We start from the raw sequence: 18006 nt of genomic DNA on the forward strand, positions 1-18006 counted from the left end.
GATGGGCTATGAGCATCTCCAAAAGGTCCCTCCTCGTCCGAGTCATTGTCATCCAAGAGGTGTGCCAGTGGGTATGGCAACACTGCTTGGTTATGTGTGGGCTAGGGGAATGGTTTCTGTAGTAGATTTATTCCTTATAGGGATTAAAGACATTGGGAGAAATGCTGTTTTCAAGGAAATCCTTATCGTCAATGGTCCCTCATCAATGGTTGCTTCGACGATGTCTTCCCTCGTGCTTGCCTCTACCATCATTGGACTGGCAGACAGAGCCATTGGTGTGATTTTTGTTGGCGCCCATCACTCGAAGTGCAGTAGAAAATCTGAGGGATTAGGCCTCTCTTGGGAGTGTTCTATAGGGTGCTTTTGTCTGATTGGCTAAAGTTTTTAGTTTGGTCCGTTTTAAAAAAGAAAAAAGGATATAGATAATTTATAAAACCAATGGTTCATTGCCATCATGGTCTATTAAAATGAAATACACTGCTTTATTATAGTACCGTGGGACTCCCACTTTGACGATCTGGAATGACTCAAGCATGTGAATCTATGAAAGATCCAATAATTTTGAATTGTATGGACTCTTATCACATTAGCATTTGATAGTATTTTTTTTTATCATGGGTCTTTCCCACTGAACAAAGCACACTTTACCAAAAATCTTAAGTATCCATTCATATTTATGAATTCCTTGTATTGCACACTTATCAATACGTTATCAATTAATAACAGATTCTGGGCCAGCTGTTCAAAGCGTATTTTTAGTCATAAACATACAATTAGGAGTCTGCAGCTGAAGAAATGCTCCTTTAAGCGTACTAAACCCATTTTAGGGGTCTGTAAACTTTTATGGAATACAAAAATGAGAGTGCCTTCCCATACTAATTCAAAAGTACTGATTCCAGAGTCAGTCTGATAACACATTCGGAAAAGGGAAGGGGCCTCGTAAGACCTCTTCCCCTTTTTGAATTTTAAAAAAAGTTTGCAGGGGAGCACGTAGTGGACAACTGCAAACTCTCAAACTTAAAAGAAAAGTAAACCTTTTTTTAAATGGAATTGAACAAAGCACTGTTTCCTTAAGAAAGCTGGCTCCTTTTTTAAAAATTTTATTTTATTTTAAGGTGATCACAGATTTAGCTGTTTTCGGACTTTGGCAACCTATCATCTCCATCGTAACCACCAATCAAAGTGAGTCACAATTTGTTACCTACCTCATTAATATTCATGAGGTTGGTAACACTGCAACCTGCTCCAAAAGAGGGGAAAGAGGCATCCACTCAAGAAAACACGGGAGCTGTGGAAGATCAGAAGACGACTAAACCTGCTGTCTGAAACCTGAGAGAAGCCTAGAGGACTGGATCTGCTTGTCCTCTTGTACATACAACAAAGAAGTGGACTCCAAGAATCATAAGGGTGACCACCTGTTAAAGCTACAGGGACAGTAGAATTACAAGGGGCCTTTCTCTACAACTGCTCAGCTGACCAGCGGCAAATGGACAGGGGCTAGACTCATGTTGACCTCTGCCTACTAACCTGTCAGTCCAAGCTGCCTCCCCTGAAATCCTGGTGGGGGAGGGTTCTAAGTGTACTTCTATGGTGGACTGGGACTAAAAGAATATTAAAGTCATAAGGGCAATATTTTATCAGGACGGAACATGTTAGTGTATTCGACCTGAGCTCCACTGAGGTCGGTGGCAGACTGCACCTAGGTCCTGTCCTTTTGAACCTACTGATGATCACTGGAATTTTTTATTTCTTAGCGCTACTTGTACTTAAAACTTTCAAAATGTATATCTCTGGTTCCCCTTGCTGTATTTTTTATCATTGTGGTGTAAATTTGTTTATTAATTGTTGCTCTGTTTTTCTAATTATTTTTGGGAATTTAATTGTTCTGCATTGTGTCTGTATTACTATTTTAGTACTACATAAAAACGTTACACATTGGCATTAAGTTAAGCCGGTCTCCTCTTTACCATGGGCTCAATTCCCTGGCAGCTATGTCAGTTTAGTGACTTTAGTGGTTCAAACAGATAAGGATTTTAATTATTATCTGAGGTGAGTAATCACCTCCCTCAATTTATATTCCCAATTTCTTACACACACAGATAAGACGTGTGTATATATATATATATATATATGTATATATATATATATATATATATATATATATATATATACACACACACACACACACACATAAATACACATGCATTTGTACACATGGTTGCAAGGGGAGTTAATATGGAGATAATTTTGGAATATGATTTTGTTGGATGCAATGTCAACTGTGGTGCTACAAATTTTTAGAAGTCCTTTGTGTCTCTGTTGACCTCTAACAGATTGCTCTAGATCTCAAATAAATTGTTTAAATGCCTTCACCCATCACCCTTAACCGAGCGTCTATCAGTTTTGCGTCCTTCCTTGGATTCACTTATGTGTGCCCTGAGTGAACAGGTTATTTTGATTTTCTTGTACCTGATGGCTAATGAGTGGAACCAGGAAATGAGTGTAAAATTGCAAAAGTATCCCAGAGAAATAGCGAGTAGTCTAAAATTAAAAATCGAGCAAAACCAGTGAACATTTAGTGTGCAGAGCGAGACATACCTCTCTCTCTATCTGAAGTGGCCCAATTAATAGCCATATAGTTTAGCGAAATACCTGAACAAGCATTTCAATGCAACAGGTCTCACGTTTGCTCTAGTTAGAGCAATTAGCGTTGTAGATTCCTAACTGGACTTCTCTTGCCACATAAATTGAAAATGAAAAGTACATGAGTTGACATAAGCAAACCGATTCAAAGTGCCACAGCCACCATGAGCATGAACGTAAAGGAGAGACAGAAAAGGTAAAGGAATTTCACTCACAGTCAAACGTATAGACAATCGTGCAATTATCCATGTAATAGGGTCGATGTCAAGGCGGTAACAAAACCGGCCCAAGTAGGGCCAAACAAATCATTTACCAATGAAAACAAAGGATTTTTGAAAGGCAAGCTTATGAACGAGAGAGAGTGATGGGCATGCAGTGGGCGTGGTTAAAAGCTCATAGATAGATTACAACAGGTCAAATCGCTTGTGTGCGAGACCTAAAAAGGCAAAAGAGATGTTAGCCTTTTTCACTGGATCACCTTCATGTGCAACATGAGTAAGAATCAAAGGGCGATGAGATCCTTCACACCATGATGGTAAATACCACACATTATTCAACTGTTAAAGCTGCAGGGAATTCTTCCTTAGGCTGGTTTAATCACAGCTGTAGAGCTTGAAGACTAATTAAGCTCATCCACACTACTTTTTGAAGTGTAATTTGGAAAAGGGAGATTGCGCAATTAAGGGTGTAAATTCTGATGCATGCTTTTGGTACTCTGACCTGAAGCCCTCTCCAAACTGGAAAAGCAGCAAACTGTTTTAGTACAGAGCTTGGAGCATTAAAAACAACTGAAACACGAAAAATAAAGAGCACACATGAATGAATTTGGGGACTAAACTGGCATAGGGAATGGTTATCAGTCATGCGAAAAGTACTCTAGGAGTGGAAAAACTCTGTACTGCCTGGTCAGTCAGATGCATGTGTTACATTTCCAATCTATTATGACACAATAGTAGAGTAGAATGAGCTCTGAAGCACTTACCTACATCACTGAGCAAATAAAGCACTTGGCTTTCCTTCAGTCCACAGCAGTTTTCAGGTTTGTTCAACAGCTGCAACAGGAACACAGAACACGTCAAGAGAATAAAAAGGGTTTTCTTTTTAAATCTCTACCATCTCACCATACACTCTATGCTTAGTACTTGCAAGAAGTTTAAAAAACATATCACTAACTTGATAAATTGGGTTTTAAATCTGTGCAATGGCATTATTTAGGCAAAATGTTTAATGAAATTCTCAGAAAATAAACCAAATAGACCATATCTTCAGTTATCTCAACCACAGCAACAATAGTGGCTGTCTGCAGTACATCTCTTGATAGGCTTAATGATTTAACTGGGTTGTGAGGAGTTAAAGGACAGGGTACCACAAGGATGAGCAGGAGGAACAAGCTATTTACCTTTGGTAAAGCTTTTCCTGATGAATAATTTATCAAACCTTAGAATACTCACCTTAGGTTATGTCCTAGGCTTCAGACTGGATCTGCTTCCAAGCACTGGTAAGTGGCCCAGTGTGACTCCATGACTACTCCACACCTCACCGGAAGTGATGGAGCAGAGCAGCATAGTAGTGCCACCCTTGTGTCTTAACATAACTTTCTTCTGAGGAACAGACTCCGTCCAAAAAAACTTGCAGGATTGAACGGATGAAATGCCCTTCTTGCCAAACATGTCTTTCAAGGGAGTTGTGCTTTGGGAATGTGTGCAATGGTACCCATATCACAGCCTGGCAGATGTCAAGAACAGGCACTTTGTTTGCCAAGGCAATGATTGTAGACTTAATGGAACAGGCTATCAGACCTTTCCATTGCTGCTTCATGGCTGATGTGTAGCAGATCTTAATGCAGAAGGCTACCCCCTTGACAGGGTTCGCTTCTACACGGTCTTCTCTTTTTTTGGCCCTGAGGACAGCACAAACGGCTAATCGTTTACATCATGCTCCTTGGTACTATCAATATAAAAGTTTAATACCATTTTTGGGGTCCAACCAATGAGAATGCTCCTATTTTGAAGGGGGAAGTAGGGCAAAGAAACATGTTAGGGTGTTGGATTGCCCAGCGTAGAAGGGAAGCACAACTCTAGGCATCAATACCACCAGAGTCCTCAACACTTATTTGTCTGGAAAAAAGGTGTGTAGGGCAATTGCTCCGACAGTGACTGAAGTTCACTCAGGCAACAGGCTGAAGTGATTGTAATGAGGAAAAAAATCTTTAGACTTAAAAAAAAAAAACAACAAGCTGCTGTAACAGTGTACACATGAGAAACATCAAGACCAAGTTAAGCCTTTGCTGTAGTATCACAAACTGTTTGTGACAAAATGTGTGCCCAACCTTTAATGAACTGCACCACAACAGGACAAATAAACAAGGCTGACGGGTCTGGCAAATGCAAGTGTCCTGAAAGGGCTGAGAAATAACCTTTTATTGTGCCTACAGTAGGGCCTTTCTGGGCCAAAGACAACCTAAACAATAGAATATCCAAAGGTTTGGCTTGTAATGGGTCTGACTTGTAGACTCCCCTCCAAGCCATAAATCTGATCTGGTGCCGAGCATAATGGACTTTGTGGAACAGCCTATCAAGGTAAAGGGAACATCCCTCCACTTTGGGTGGTAGATGAAACGCGTTAACTGCCACCACTCAAACTACACACAAGTTTTGTAGATAGTGCAGTTTTGGATGAAGAACCATACATACCCTGCTGCTGTGACAATAGGTCCGCCCGAAGAGGTAGCCTTGTTGGGGTGCAGATGCTCATGTCCATAGTACTGGGAATCACACTCTTTCCCGAACCTGGAACCCCTAGGATGGTTTGGGCCCAGTTTTTCTGAACTTTTTCTTTGGAACTCAAGGCATGGGCAGGAATATTTACAGGAGTCCTGTGTTACATTCCAGCTGGATTCTCTCTCATAGAGTCTCTTTTTGCAGAATCTCCAGTGCACAATACGTTGGACTCTTTGCATTCTTGAAAGTGTTGAACAGACCTAGCCAGGGTTCTTCCCACTGTCAAAAGATGCCTTGCACCACGTTGGGATGTTGATGTGATTAGTGATTCACCAGATGCAGACAGCTGATCTCAACTGCCCTTGTATTCAATCCCGACCGGTGATTCACCTACCAAAGAAAGGCCCTAATGATCCAGTCAACTCAATAGGCACAAAGCCTCCTGGAATGGTACCTAGAACCAAGCTTGGCGACAGTTGCGGCTCGTGGGGGTTAAAAATGGCTGGGCAGCGCCAGGGCGGGGGGAATTATTAATAACAAAAAAAATAAAAATAGTAAAAAAAAAAAAAAAAAAAAAAAACATATCTGCCAGCCGCTCCTCCGTCCCCTCAGCAGACACAGGCTCCCATCCTGCCATGCCGCCAATCCTAGAGCAGTGCCGGGTTGGAGAGAGCACAGTGTGCATGTGTTTGGCCAGCTAAACACACATGCGCACTGAGGGGAGTGCACAGTGCACTGTCCCTCATCCCCAGCACAACCCATGGCCCCACCCCTTTAACAACAAAATGATAATATTTTATAATTGTTTCGTTGTTAATGGTTTGCAGCAGCTGCTGCTGGTGGTGGTGGGGGAGGGGAGGGGGGGTGACGCTCCTCCGCTTAGCAGAGGAGCAGCTGCTGCTTTGGTTGCAGTACCACACGGTGGGGGTGTTGTCCCTGAGAAATTGCACCACACTCCCCTTCATTGGAGACAGAAAGTCTTCCATGCCAGACGAATTGACCTCAACACAAACAGACTGCTACTGAGCTGGGTTTCAGCCACAGACCATAGTCCTATGAGCTTCGCTACTCCCATATGACCTTCCCAACCTACAACTGAAGCGTCTATCATCACCATCTGCTTTGGGTGGGTGGGAGGGGAACGTGGCCTGCTGCTGGCCCAACTGTAGTCAAGTAACCATCACTGCAGATTGTGTGCAGCCTCCTCTGAAATGTGAATGTCGGGTATCCAGGTGCGGGCCCACTGGTGTGTCACATTCAATTGCAGAGTTCGTATATGCCACCTGGACTAGTCAACAAGGAGGATACAGGAGGTTAAGAGGCAAAGAAGTCTCAGAGCTACTCGCACCAAGATCCAGGACAAAGGCTAAAATATCGGGATCATAGCCTGAATATACTGGAACTAGTTGCAATGGAGGGAAGGCCCTTTACTGAATCATATCCAGATCAGCTCCAATGAAAGGAAGCCTCTGCAAAGGAGTCCGGAGCGACCTCGGTTCCTTGATCGTGAACCTCAACAATGTTAAGAGGTATGCTGACTGACTGTGGTGAGTCTGCCTTTAACAGTCAGTCATCGATGCAAAAGAAAACTGGTCGGCCCAAACTCTAAGCTGAGCAGTGACCATCGCCATTAGTTTTGTGAACACCAAAGGACACTTGTGAGATCAAAGGGGAACACGGCAAACTGAAAATTCTCTGGGCCTACTTTGAACCACAGGGAACATCTGTGGGGCAGAAGGACAAGTATATGAAAATACACATCCTGCAGGTCCAAGGACACCATCCAATTGCTCAGGACAAAGGCAGACAGGATCTGGGCCAGTGTGAGCATTTTTTAATTTGTCCTTCTGCAGGAATGTATTCTGGGGAAGAAGGTCCCCATCCTTCGGCATGAGGAAATGCTAGAAATCCTACCATATTTTACAGTTGAGAAGCCTCTGGAAAACTCCTTTGGAAAGTAAACTTACATCTCCTGTGACAGAATGGACAGGTTTTCTTCTGATGTTTGCTCTGATGTGGTGGAGCACAAAAAAAGGGTATGGGATAGCCTTGCTGAGAGATTTAAGGACCCATCTGTTGGACATGATAGGATGCAACCCAGGGAGAAAGATTTATCCTGCCTCCCACAGAGTGTCTGAACAGTTAATGGCAAGCTAAAGCAGCTTGGTGGCTTTTAGTGAAGGGGAAGAGGGTGGAAGTCCTTGATAACCGGCACACTACATGCCCTATCTTCCTCTTCGCCCTCAAAATAACTGGGGCGATTGCAAGCAGAGGCTGGGGAAGTTGACATTGCCTATATGCAAGCCCCTAGAGTAGCCTTAAAATTTCCTAAACTGGTGAGGAAAATGTTTGTCAGGGATCTAAGAACACAGAGTGTGCTGTGGCCCTATTCTCTTTAAAATGTTCCACGGCAGAGTTGGCTTTCTTGCCAAACAGGTGTGAGTCACTGAAAGGCGTATCTATGTGAGAGACATGTACGTTTCCAGAGACCCTGTAGAGCCCATACATGCATGGTGGCAGAGCACTAAACTGGGGTCAACTGCCCCTTCCCAGACAATCATCAGTAGAATCAGGGCAGCATGAATCATATATTTGGCTGTATCTTTGCTATCCAAAATGGTCTTCTCTGATTAGGCCCTAAGGTCTTCCAGGACTGCCGGCAAGAGCACCTGGCCACATCCCAGAGGGCATGCATATATCGGTCAAATAAACAAATAACTGCACTGACCAACCTCAGTGCTAGTGTAGCTGAAGAAAACATTTGTTTTCCAAACATATTAATCCTCTTAGACTCCCTATATCTGGGAACTGGTGAGGAATCAACTGGGGGTCAAGCTTGCTGGTTGAAGCCTGAATAACCAGACTCTAACGTAGGATATTTAGTGAGGAAAACAGGGTCATCGCATCACACTGAGAGAAAGGGAGGGGTTAGACACAGCGCTTACTCTTGAGACACATCCTAAATCACGAGTGTAGTAATCACAATGTACTGACAGAATGCATACTTCCTATTCCTAATTCCTTGTCCCCAAATTACTGGAACATTCTGGATGTGGTGGTCTCATCCATGTAGTGTAGCATGCTTCCTCATTGGCCACCTCATCCCGCCCTGCTAAGCTGGTACATACCAAGGCTGACTTGACTAAAATTAATGGGGGAGTTCTTAAGATATATTCTTTTCCTGTATAGTACAGGGATAGAGTTTATATTAAAAAAATACCTTGAGGTATCCAACAGGTATATCCTTTATATTAAGTGGTACCTAAGGTATGATTAAAATGAGAATAAACATATTACTTGACGTTTAGGAGTACCACGGCCCCCATCATCCTTTGAAAGTGTTGACATGTTCCTGCCCGCTTTAGGAGGCAGAGAATTGGTAAGGGACATTCCTATGGGGAATAAGCATCCTTCACTCTAATTCTATGAGCGGATGTTATTATGTATGTCTATATATTGGAAAGACCGGAATTTCCTACATCTCCTTATTTGAATTTCAAGATCTAGGGAACATAAGCACATAAGTTTACAATACCATTCATCATGGTGGGATGGTGATGATTAGTGGAAAAAAAGTTCAATGACACAGCACGTGCTATAGGGTGGTACTGTAAATCACACTCACAAACAACATGCTTATCACATGTGCAGCTTTGTGACAGTCAACCGGCTTGTTAATGTGTCTTTGCCTACGGTATTTAGGGCTACTCTTTACTTCATGGTCTGGCAGGGGTGGGCTGCTTTTTTTAGTCACACACACATATATGGAATATTATGGGTTACCCTCTATGAGTGGAATCATCTTTATTACCATCTTTATATGAAAGAACATAATTTGTTACTAGAGCTATAGTCACAAATTGAGATAGCCATAGTCAGTCATCCATAGGCTAAATTTTACGATAGCACAGGTACATATTATCACTAATGCAAGTACACACCCAGCTGATCTAGAGCAGCAATCCAGACAATCTCAGTATCAATTTAGAACGAAGTCAAGTACTTAATTCGTCAAGTAGAATGGGCCCACGTAAACACCGATTATCTCCGCTCATGCCAGACAACCTCTCTCCTGCTCAAGACTAGGTGCTACTGGCAATTCTATGCTACAGCTACATAGAATTTCCATAGGTAGCATATGTGCATAGAGTCTGGCATGCCTCTACGCACATAATTTTCCAATCAGAATTCCTTTCTAGCTCCCTGTCTATCATGTCTGCATTTAAAATTCCCCCCACTAGAGTTTCTGCCTTGCGTGTTCGAGTGTGATTGTCAGGATCCACAGACCCAGCAGCCTTCGTGGTGTTTCTATCCACTGAGAGTATTGTCCTTATTTTACCTTTGATGAGAGCACCGAAGTTTTAGAGAGTGGTGGTATGGGGGATGAGCCCCATTTCGCTTTATTGTGTTTACATTTGGATTTTGACTTACCGGAGGACTTAGACCATGAAGTTTACCTCTTGAAGGAGCAAGCTTTGGGGTGAGTTTGCTGCCTTGATTTGGTCCTGAAGCAGGACTTATGTGATGCCAATGTCTTCTTCAGCAATGTGAAGCTTCACTTCTCGGTCAAAGATCACCTTCAAGTATAGGAGAGGAAAATGAAAAGATGGGTGGAGGTGTGTGTTAAGGGTACGCAGACCCCAAGCAAAGTCCAATTCTCTTCATGAAGCAATCCAGATACTAGGACAGAAGGTCACCTGTAATTCTTTCAGATCTGGGTAAAAGTGAAATGGAGGTATTTGTGGAGGAGTATCAATACTTACCTAGAGTCTGATGTGAATTCCAAATGAACATCACAGAAAAAACGGATCTACGTAGGAACCTACTTTTGATACCCAGAGGGCGAGTTTCTTACAGGAGGACAATATAAGGAGAGTGGTGTGTAACATACAGTAATACTGCCAATCACTTACTCTTATTAAATGGCCATTGACATTTCATAAGACAACTTTGAAAATAGTATCTGTTGATGTGGTGCTTATAGTAGCAATAGTTTTTTGGTAATCCAACAATTCCGTTCAGAATGTTATCTGCTGGAAAAAAACAGAAACACAACTTCCGACCAAATCCCTGCCCGACACCTTCCATCGTACACCTCCACTCCAGAACTATCTGACACCGAAACTAAAGACCATGTGTGATATAGACTTAGAACAGAGGCTTATCGTTACTGTAAAGCAGTATGAGAGGAGATCCAGGTCTTGGTCTCAGAGCCATAAGCTGACTCATTAATGTATATCTAAGAACATCTCAGGGCCTGTAGTGTTGCAACAGTGATAGGGCAATCCATCGCCTCTGCAGTCAGCTACTGGCCACCCGTGTCCAGCAAGCACCACCTTGGCCACCCGGCAAACTCAGATTTGGTCCACTAGGTGCTCTGAACACAATCACCAGGGTAAAGAGGGGGGAATATTCCAAGATCATTAGAGTTAGTTTGTGCACCACAATTCCCAAAGTAGCACTGGCAAAGCTCAAGAACAGCTAGTTGTTGACTGGATACTCCTCCGCTTACTATAAAGACTGAGAATTCTTTTCTGGTTCCAGGGCAAGCCTATCCACCTCCATACAGGTATGTGAAGCAGAAAAAAAAACCTTAGTCAATGGCTAGTCCACATGGAGGGGCAACGTAACTTGCTGCTCAAATGAAGCACACAGCTGCAGCAATAATTTGTCATGGAACAAGGTGGTGCACAGAGGATGCTTTTACAGTGTTTGCAGCTCACTGGAATGGCACACAAAGGCAATTGCAGTGAGGAACACCATTTTAACAGCTAGCAGGAGCAGAGAACAGTTATGCATGTGTTCAACAGAAATGCAAATCAGGATCCTATAGATCAAGTTAAGGTCCTACTGAGGCATAGCGAAATGCGTCAGCAGGAACATGTACGAAAGTCCTTTCAGAAAGCGCATCTCAAATTTGGTGACTTGAATAATGAAGATTGGTCAGTCAAAACTATGAAGCCTGAAAAAAGCCAATAAATAACTTAACAATGCACACTCAAAAGCTTGCTGGCCCAGCTAGAGCACACCCAAAACACCATATAACTTGGCCTGTAGCAGATCAATTTGATAGCCTTTCACCAGGACACAGACTTTTCCCAATGACCCACATATCTAGATTTGGTATAAAGCAATCTAACCGCAGAACAACATCCAATACTGCAGCAGGTAAATAAAAACTGCTTTGTTGCTGCCATTCAATCTCAACGCACAGAAATGATGGTTGTAGAGATTTGGGTGCAGAACCAGCCTTTTTGCTGAGACAGTAGGTCCTACCAAAAGGTAATGGATGTATTAGGGAGACTATGCTCAGGCCCAAAATACTGGGATAGCACACGGACCGGGCCAAATCCAGACCTATCAGAAACATCTGAAGTCAGTGTTTTCTTCTGTTCTTCAGAACTTAGGGAAGGAGAGTTAGTGAGTGGACAGGTATACAGGAGAATTTCACCCCACATCTCTAGGCTCCCTGAGAGACACAAGTCTCTCAGGGAGCCTTGAGCAGGCAGTTATTGTGACACTGAGTGTTTTCATCAGTGATGAAGATACAACCAAAGCAAGCCCCATTGGGTGAAGAGGCCTTGAACCATCTTGAGCTTTTCGTGGTCCGTCAGCTGAACATCTGCTCTGGTCGTCCACACTGGCATTCAGTCAAGAATGCAAAATATTTGGCTGTCAGAGAAACAGCGACTTCTAAAACAGGATCATGATCCTACATTGCCTGTTTATTGTTGTACCACATGATGGTTGTGACATCTACCTAGATCTGAAACAGGCCTCCATGTGGTAGTTGGGGTGGGGGGGAGAAGGCCCTCAGAGTCAACCAAACAAACAGAGCCCCTGATCTCCCCTTGTGCCAGAGGCGATGTATCCATCATCATTGTAAGGTAGGGTGTAAGGTAGGGTAAGGAGAATGGCCTGCCACAGAACAGGTTGGCAGTTCACAACTCACTGTGCTAGGCTGCGATAGTAACTTATGAACTGCACAGTAACAAAGGAATCTCTGTGACAAAAACAGTAACCCACTGTGCTATGCACATAAATTACTGTTCTTTGAGGTACATGATACACATTCTTTGCAGGATGCATATTAACCATATGTGCTACCTTACATGAGTCACAACTGCTACCAGACAAAACTCCCATCTCTCTCCAGCAGGTCCATTAATCACCAGATTTATCTTGACACATATTTTTACCTCAAAACTTGCAGATATACAGAACTATAAAAAGAACTTTGCAAAGCTTTTAAAACTGCTGCATAATTGAAGTAATAAATATAAAAACACTCCTGTATTTCAGTAGAGAGGCCCCAGCTGGAGAAGTGCCTCCCTATCGGCTCAGGCCTTCAGATGCCTCCGGATCCCCTCGGAATGTGTCAATGACCCCTGGGGTCCTTGGATAACAGAAGGATTATCAACATCTGTAGGTTGGCCCCAAATGACTGGGGTGAATTTTGCCCTCAGCAGTGAGTCACTGATCTCAGAAAGAATCAGAATCGACCTGATGAGTTGCAGCATGGCTTTACTCAAGACGTCAATTTGCTGTGGGTTGAGGAAGGTTTGAGAAACTTGGGGCAGACATGGACCAGTCCCAGAGACACAATTCTGGCATGTCAACTGCATGGTGTGACCCCGGTGTAGGAGGAGCAAGATGGAGGCAAATCCCACTAGGATATCCTGCTCTTATGTCACGGTCTGCCTTGGGCCGCCCCTTCAAGTTGCCTAGAGACTTAAAGCGGGGCAGGGATCTGAAGCAGGAATAGGCACATGACTTAGAGCAAAAACGGTTTCTATACTTGGGAGTGCAGCTTACCTCCCCTTTTGTGCTCTCTGATGCATAGTATCGCCTCCAGCTCCTAATTACCTCTGTAGGCATCAGGGAGCACTTATGACACAATCGTACTTAGACCTTAAACACCACAGGCAGACATCATATGAATCCCTGATGGAAATCTGCTTCCTGCAGTCATAGATTGGTTTAAGGCCTGCAAATTTCAAAACAGACATTTTGTCTATCACTGTCCGAGGAAAGATGATTTTGGCATTTGTGAAAGGTAGACAAAGTAGGGAGCAGAGCTTGAGATCCATGTTGAAGAGTGCAGAAAGAAAGAACCAAAATCAGAGCACAGAAGCACACCTATATGCATCTTTACAGTGTCACTTTCAGAGGTGGTGGGAGGTCATGGCACAGTTCCATGGCACCTCCTATTAATGTATAGAAGCAACTAAAATGAGAAATTCAGAATCCAGCCTAGGGCTCTTCAAAAGGTGAGGAATTTGTGGGTGAGATTATTATCCAGAAATTACTGCACCTAGACCTTCATCCAACACTTTCTGCTCTATTTTGCAATTGCTTTTAAATTTTCAGCAAGTGGTGATTGTGCTCTGAAGGACCCAGACCATGTCTTCTGCTCTGGAGATTCTTCCTTCAGCTTCATATCCTGGTGTGAGAAGGACAAGCCCATTACAAGTGACTATCATGTCCTGAATTGTTTAGAGAATTGTTGCTGTGGATGCTCAATTTCCTGCCAGCTCATCATCCATTCTATGTGATGAGTCAGCCATGTGGGAGCCATGCAGACAGGACAGACGGTTCTTAATCTTAACCATGATTCTGTTACACAGTCAGCATAGGAAACAAGGAGCTTTGATGCCAAATGCTATGTCTGCCCATCAGCAACAGCAAGGGTGATGTCTGTAATCTGCAGTCTTCAGAGTGGTTTTACAGCCTCAAAGGACAGGCAGTTGTGTCACGACAGTACGTGTTCTTCATCATCATCTGTTGCCACAATAATGACCACTTCCAGTAGCAAGCTGATGCAGGGGAGTCTATTTCCCAGCGTGGCTCCTCATTCTCTCGGTTTAGTCTCCAGGTGGGGGTGGGAGGATTCAGGTCGCTGATGCTGAGGTTATGTGTGGCGTTGGGTGGGATTAGGGAGAGAGGTGAGCAAGGCCCCCCAATCAGTCTCCCTTCCAAGTGTGCCCATCACTCCTCTCTCGATTCCGCACCATGGCAGATTAACTGCACTACGAAGGTCTGAAAATTCAGAGCCCTTTAGGCTCAGGCCCAGTAACCCGCAACTTCTAATATATCAGCAGTCCCTAGCAAGAAATCCAGCAATTTTCACTCGGAGTGAGATGCAGGGCCAGCCTCCACAGCACTTCTACAGAAGGACAGAGCCTCAGAGAGTCGACCTGCAGGTAAGTTGTGGCAAACTGCAGGCCGCTAGTGGCTCAATGGGCCACTAGCCTACCAGTGCTCCTGCACTGCAGTCCACTTGGTTCTGTCGCAGGTAAGTGTTGCAGATAGGGTGTCAAATGTTGCTTTGACCCACCGTTTTCTGTTATGGGAAAGTCTATGATAGTTTGCACACTTAGCACCCATCTTACCAGACTAGGTAATGCATAGCCAGGGGGAGTTTCTTCTCCAGATTATGGGACCCTCACACTGCTGCAGGCCATATCAGTGTCACCAAAAAAACAAAAGTATACAGTTCCAGCCAATAGACTAGTACAAATGTAAACAGTAAGTAATAGAGTCTATGAGTCTGCTCTTATTAGAACAAGAGCCCTCACTCACCAAATGGTGACATGCTTCATCATAGGGCTTTTGCTCCTCGTCAGGCCGGCACTGCAATGCCTGACGGGCATCTCGTGGGGGCTCTTTGCCGGAGATCTTTTCAGTGTAAAGAATGCTGGTAGCTGAGTGCTAGTATGTGGGATTGGTATATGGGTCTGTGGAAATAAAAATGGCTAGGGGTCTGGAAATATCGTATTTAATCAACCCAGACCCCTGTCATGATTAAAAACAGAGTGTGGGTAAGGATTAGAAGTAATGTCTAGTCCACCCTCAGAAACAAAACTGGGACACGGAGCAGGGGTAGGTTATCCACCCGGTGGCCATACGAGCGGGTTGACTATACAAGCCTGGACCACTGATGCTTATCGCTATCCCGATGGGGCCCATCCTTTAATACAAGGAGGGTTTTTGTGGTACGAAGAAATCCAGTATTGGGTTATAACATGTGGATTAGGTACGTTTTTTAGTCCTGACGAATCGCACCGATCTTAACAGACATTTTTTGCGAGAAACATGTTGACCCCGATGATAGAAGTATAGTTAGTTCTGTACTCTAACTCTCCACATTCCCCTAATTCAGGGACGGACGTTTTTTTTGTTTCTGAGGGTGGACTAGACATTACTTCTAATCCTTACCCACACTCTGTTTTTAATCATGACAGGGGTCTGGGTTGATTAAATACGATATTTCCAGACCCCTAGCCATTTTTATTTTCACAGACCCATATACCAATCCCACATACTAGCACTCAGCTACCGGCATTCTTTACACTCAAAAGATCTCCGGCTAAGAGCCCCCACGAGGGGCCCGTCAGGCATTGCAGTGTCGGCCTGACGAGGAGCAAAAGCCCGATGATGAAGCATGTCACCATTTGGTGAGTGAGGGCTCTTGTTCTAATAAGAGCAGACTCATAGACTATTACTTACTGTTTACATTTGTACTAGTCTATTGGCTGGAACTGTGTACTTTTGTTTTTTTGGTATTATGATGGGAGTACCGTACACAGGAGCAACTTTTCTCTAAGCAATCCTGACATATTAGCCCTTCTTTGTTTGTATTCCAGATTAGTGTCACAACAGGCTCATTGTCTTGGGAAAGAGAAAATGCTTCACAAGGTTCCAGGTTTCTTTATTCTTGCTCCCAATCCCGCTCCATATGGCACACCCTAAAACTGAGGATGTCTGGATCCAGGGAAAGGGGGTTGAGGGCTGCAAAACAGAGGCTTTGTGCGTGGAGATGTTTTGTATTGTCACCTCATCATGCAACAAGGCGGCTAACTTCAAAGTTCAGAAAATTATTTTATACACTTTTAACATAGCATGTCATGCCCCGGAAAAGCCAATCATATCACTCACTCATCATTGGCAAAGAGACAGATTGGTCTTACCAATTCTTGTCACTCTAACTCTCTTAACCAATTGCTCTCCCACCCTCCCCTTCACAAAACAATGGTGAAAAAAGTGAAGAAATAAATTTGAAAACAAGTGTGCCAAAATGATGTATGATGGTTATAATTTAAGGCTGCTAATCAGAAGGCAGGGAATAAGAAAATGTAGGGAATATATTTCAGTGAACTGAGTTGGTCTTACTGTGGAATGACTTTCACTAAGTTGGCAGCTGTGCATTTTTTAAATGGTTGTGTACTACACCTTTCGCAGGTCACCTCCCGAGCAGTATTCCATGGCTAGAAGGGGGACATCATTCACTAAAAAGTTCATCTCTTCTGGGACGCTGCAGGCTTTAACCACGTTGGGATGATTCAATCTAAGGGAAGAAAAATAGTAGGAAAACAATGACATTAAATATCAGCAATTCATCCAGCTAATTGGAGCCCAAATGAAACCTACTAATGAACTAATATTCAAACATGAAACATTCTGACTTGTCTACTAAGTCCAAGTGCTATACTGTTACTTCACTGGCAGTAGTACATAAGGATAATGCACTATCTGCTGGCTTACTGGAGTGACAGGCCTTAGTCTTGCATTCCCCATGGTCGATGATGCTCAAGGCCAGTAAATGGTTAGGTCGGCTGTTATTTAGCAAAAAGAATAGAGTGGAGGAGCATGCTAGAAAAGCTGGCAGTGATATGACCAAAGAAGCCTGAACCCTGACACCTATTACCAATTCCTGTACCTTCACCTAAATTCAAGGTTGCAATCCTTTAGCTGGAGAATGGCCTTCAGCTTTATTGCTCTATACCAAAAGCCACAATGGCCACGACAGGAGCCTGAAAGCTGTTATATTGGTTGAAGCTCAACTTCTGATAGTAGGAATGGATTAGCCTAAAACTTCACCCAGGCTCCTTTTCTCAATGTCTTCCCCCACCATAAACAGAATGGTTAATGGCATAAGACAGAACAGCATGCGTAGCATGTCTGATAAAAGCAGCTCCCTTTCCTGTAAATGAAAGGCACTGGCCTTGAACAAAGAACCATGGTGCTAAGATTTGTCCTCTCAGGCCAGCACTAAAGTACAGTAGAAAGCTCTTGTGCAGCAAAATACCTTAGATATGCTGACAGTTCTCATGTTCTTATATCTGACGAGACTCGGAAACATATCTAGACTTTTTGTTTAATACTGGGATAGAAGAGGATGTCACCTCACAAGTCCAGAGAAATCAGACTGTTTTCCTACTTTTTTTCACCATTCCTACATCCTAGCGATGGCTTATGTTCCTGACCAACCCACCTACAAGACTGCTGGAACAGCCAGAGTTCTAGAAGCACTTATGGGCGTCGGAACACCACTGGGCTTTTAAGATGATGGGAGGTGTTTTTTTTTTTTTTTTTAATTATCATCAGTGGCAGTTGCCACTAGTTAGCTATAATTAAGACCACGTTTCCATAAGAAAATAATTTTTTGTCTCCTGATAAATTTGGCACCATTTGACGAGTTTACAAAACTTTCTAAAAAACAATGTTCATCCACCTCGGCTCCTTCCTCAAAATGTTCGAGGTGATCCATTCAGCAGGGGCAGATCAAAAAAGGAGGTCCCAAAATGTGTTTTCTCCAATCATTTTAAACATAGGAAAATTGAACGGCAATACTGCAGAAAGT

General features: G+C 43.4%; 1 protein-coding gene across 1 annotated transcript in view; it reads right to left on the reverse strand.

Annotated features, from left to right (window-relative positions):
• Positions 1-18006, reverse strand: part of LOC138300931 (inhibitor of nuclear factor kappa-B kinase subunit alpha-like) — a 417875-nt gene that overhangs the window by 380735 nt on the left and 19134 nt on the right. The window contains exons 3-4 of the mRNA XM_069240833.1: positions 16596-16710; positions 3626-3695 (exon numbers count right to left, since the gene is read on the reverse strand). Of these exons, the coding sequence (XP_069096934.1) occupies positions 3626-3695; positions 16596-16710 (185 nt within the window). The remainder of the gene's footprint in view (positions 1-3625; positions 3696-16595; positions 16711-18006) is intronic.

This window comes from Pleurodeles waltl, chromosome 6 (assembly GCF_031143425.1).
Source record: "Pleurodeles waltl isolate 20211129_DDA chromosome 6, aPleWal1.hap1.20221129, whole genome shotgun sequence".
NCBI classification, from domain to species: domain Eukaryota; kingdom Metazoa; phylum Chordata; class Amphibia; order Caudata; family Salamandridae; genus Pleurodeles; species Pleurodeles waltl.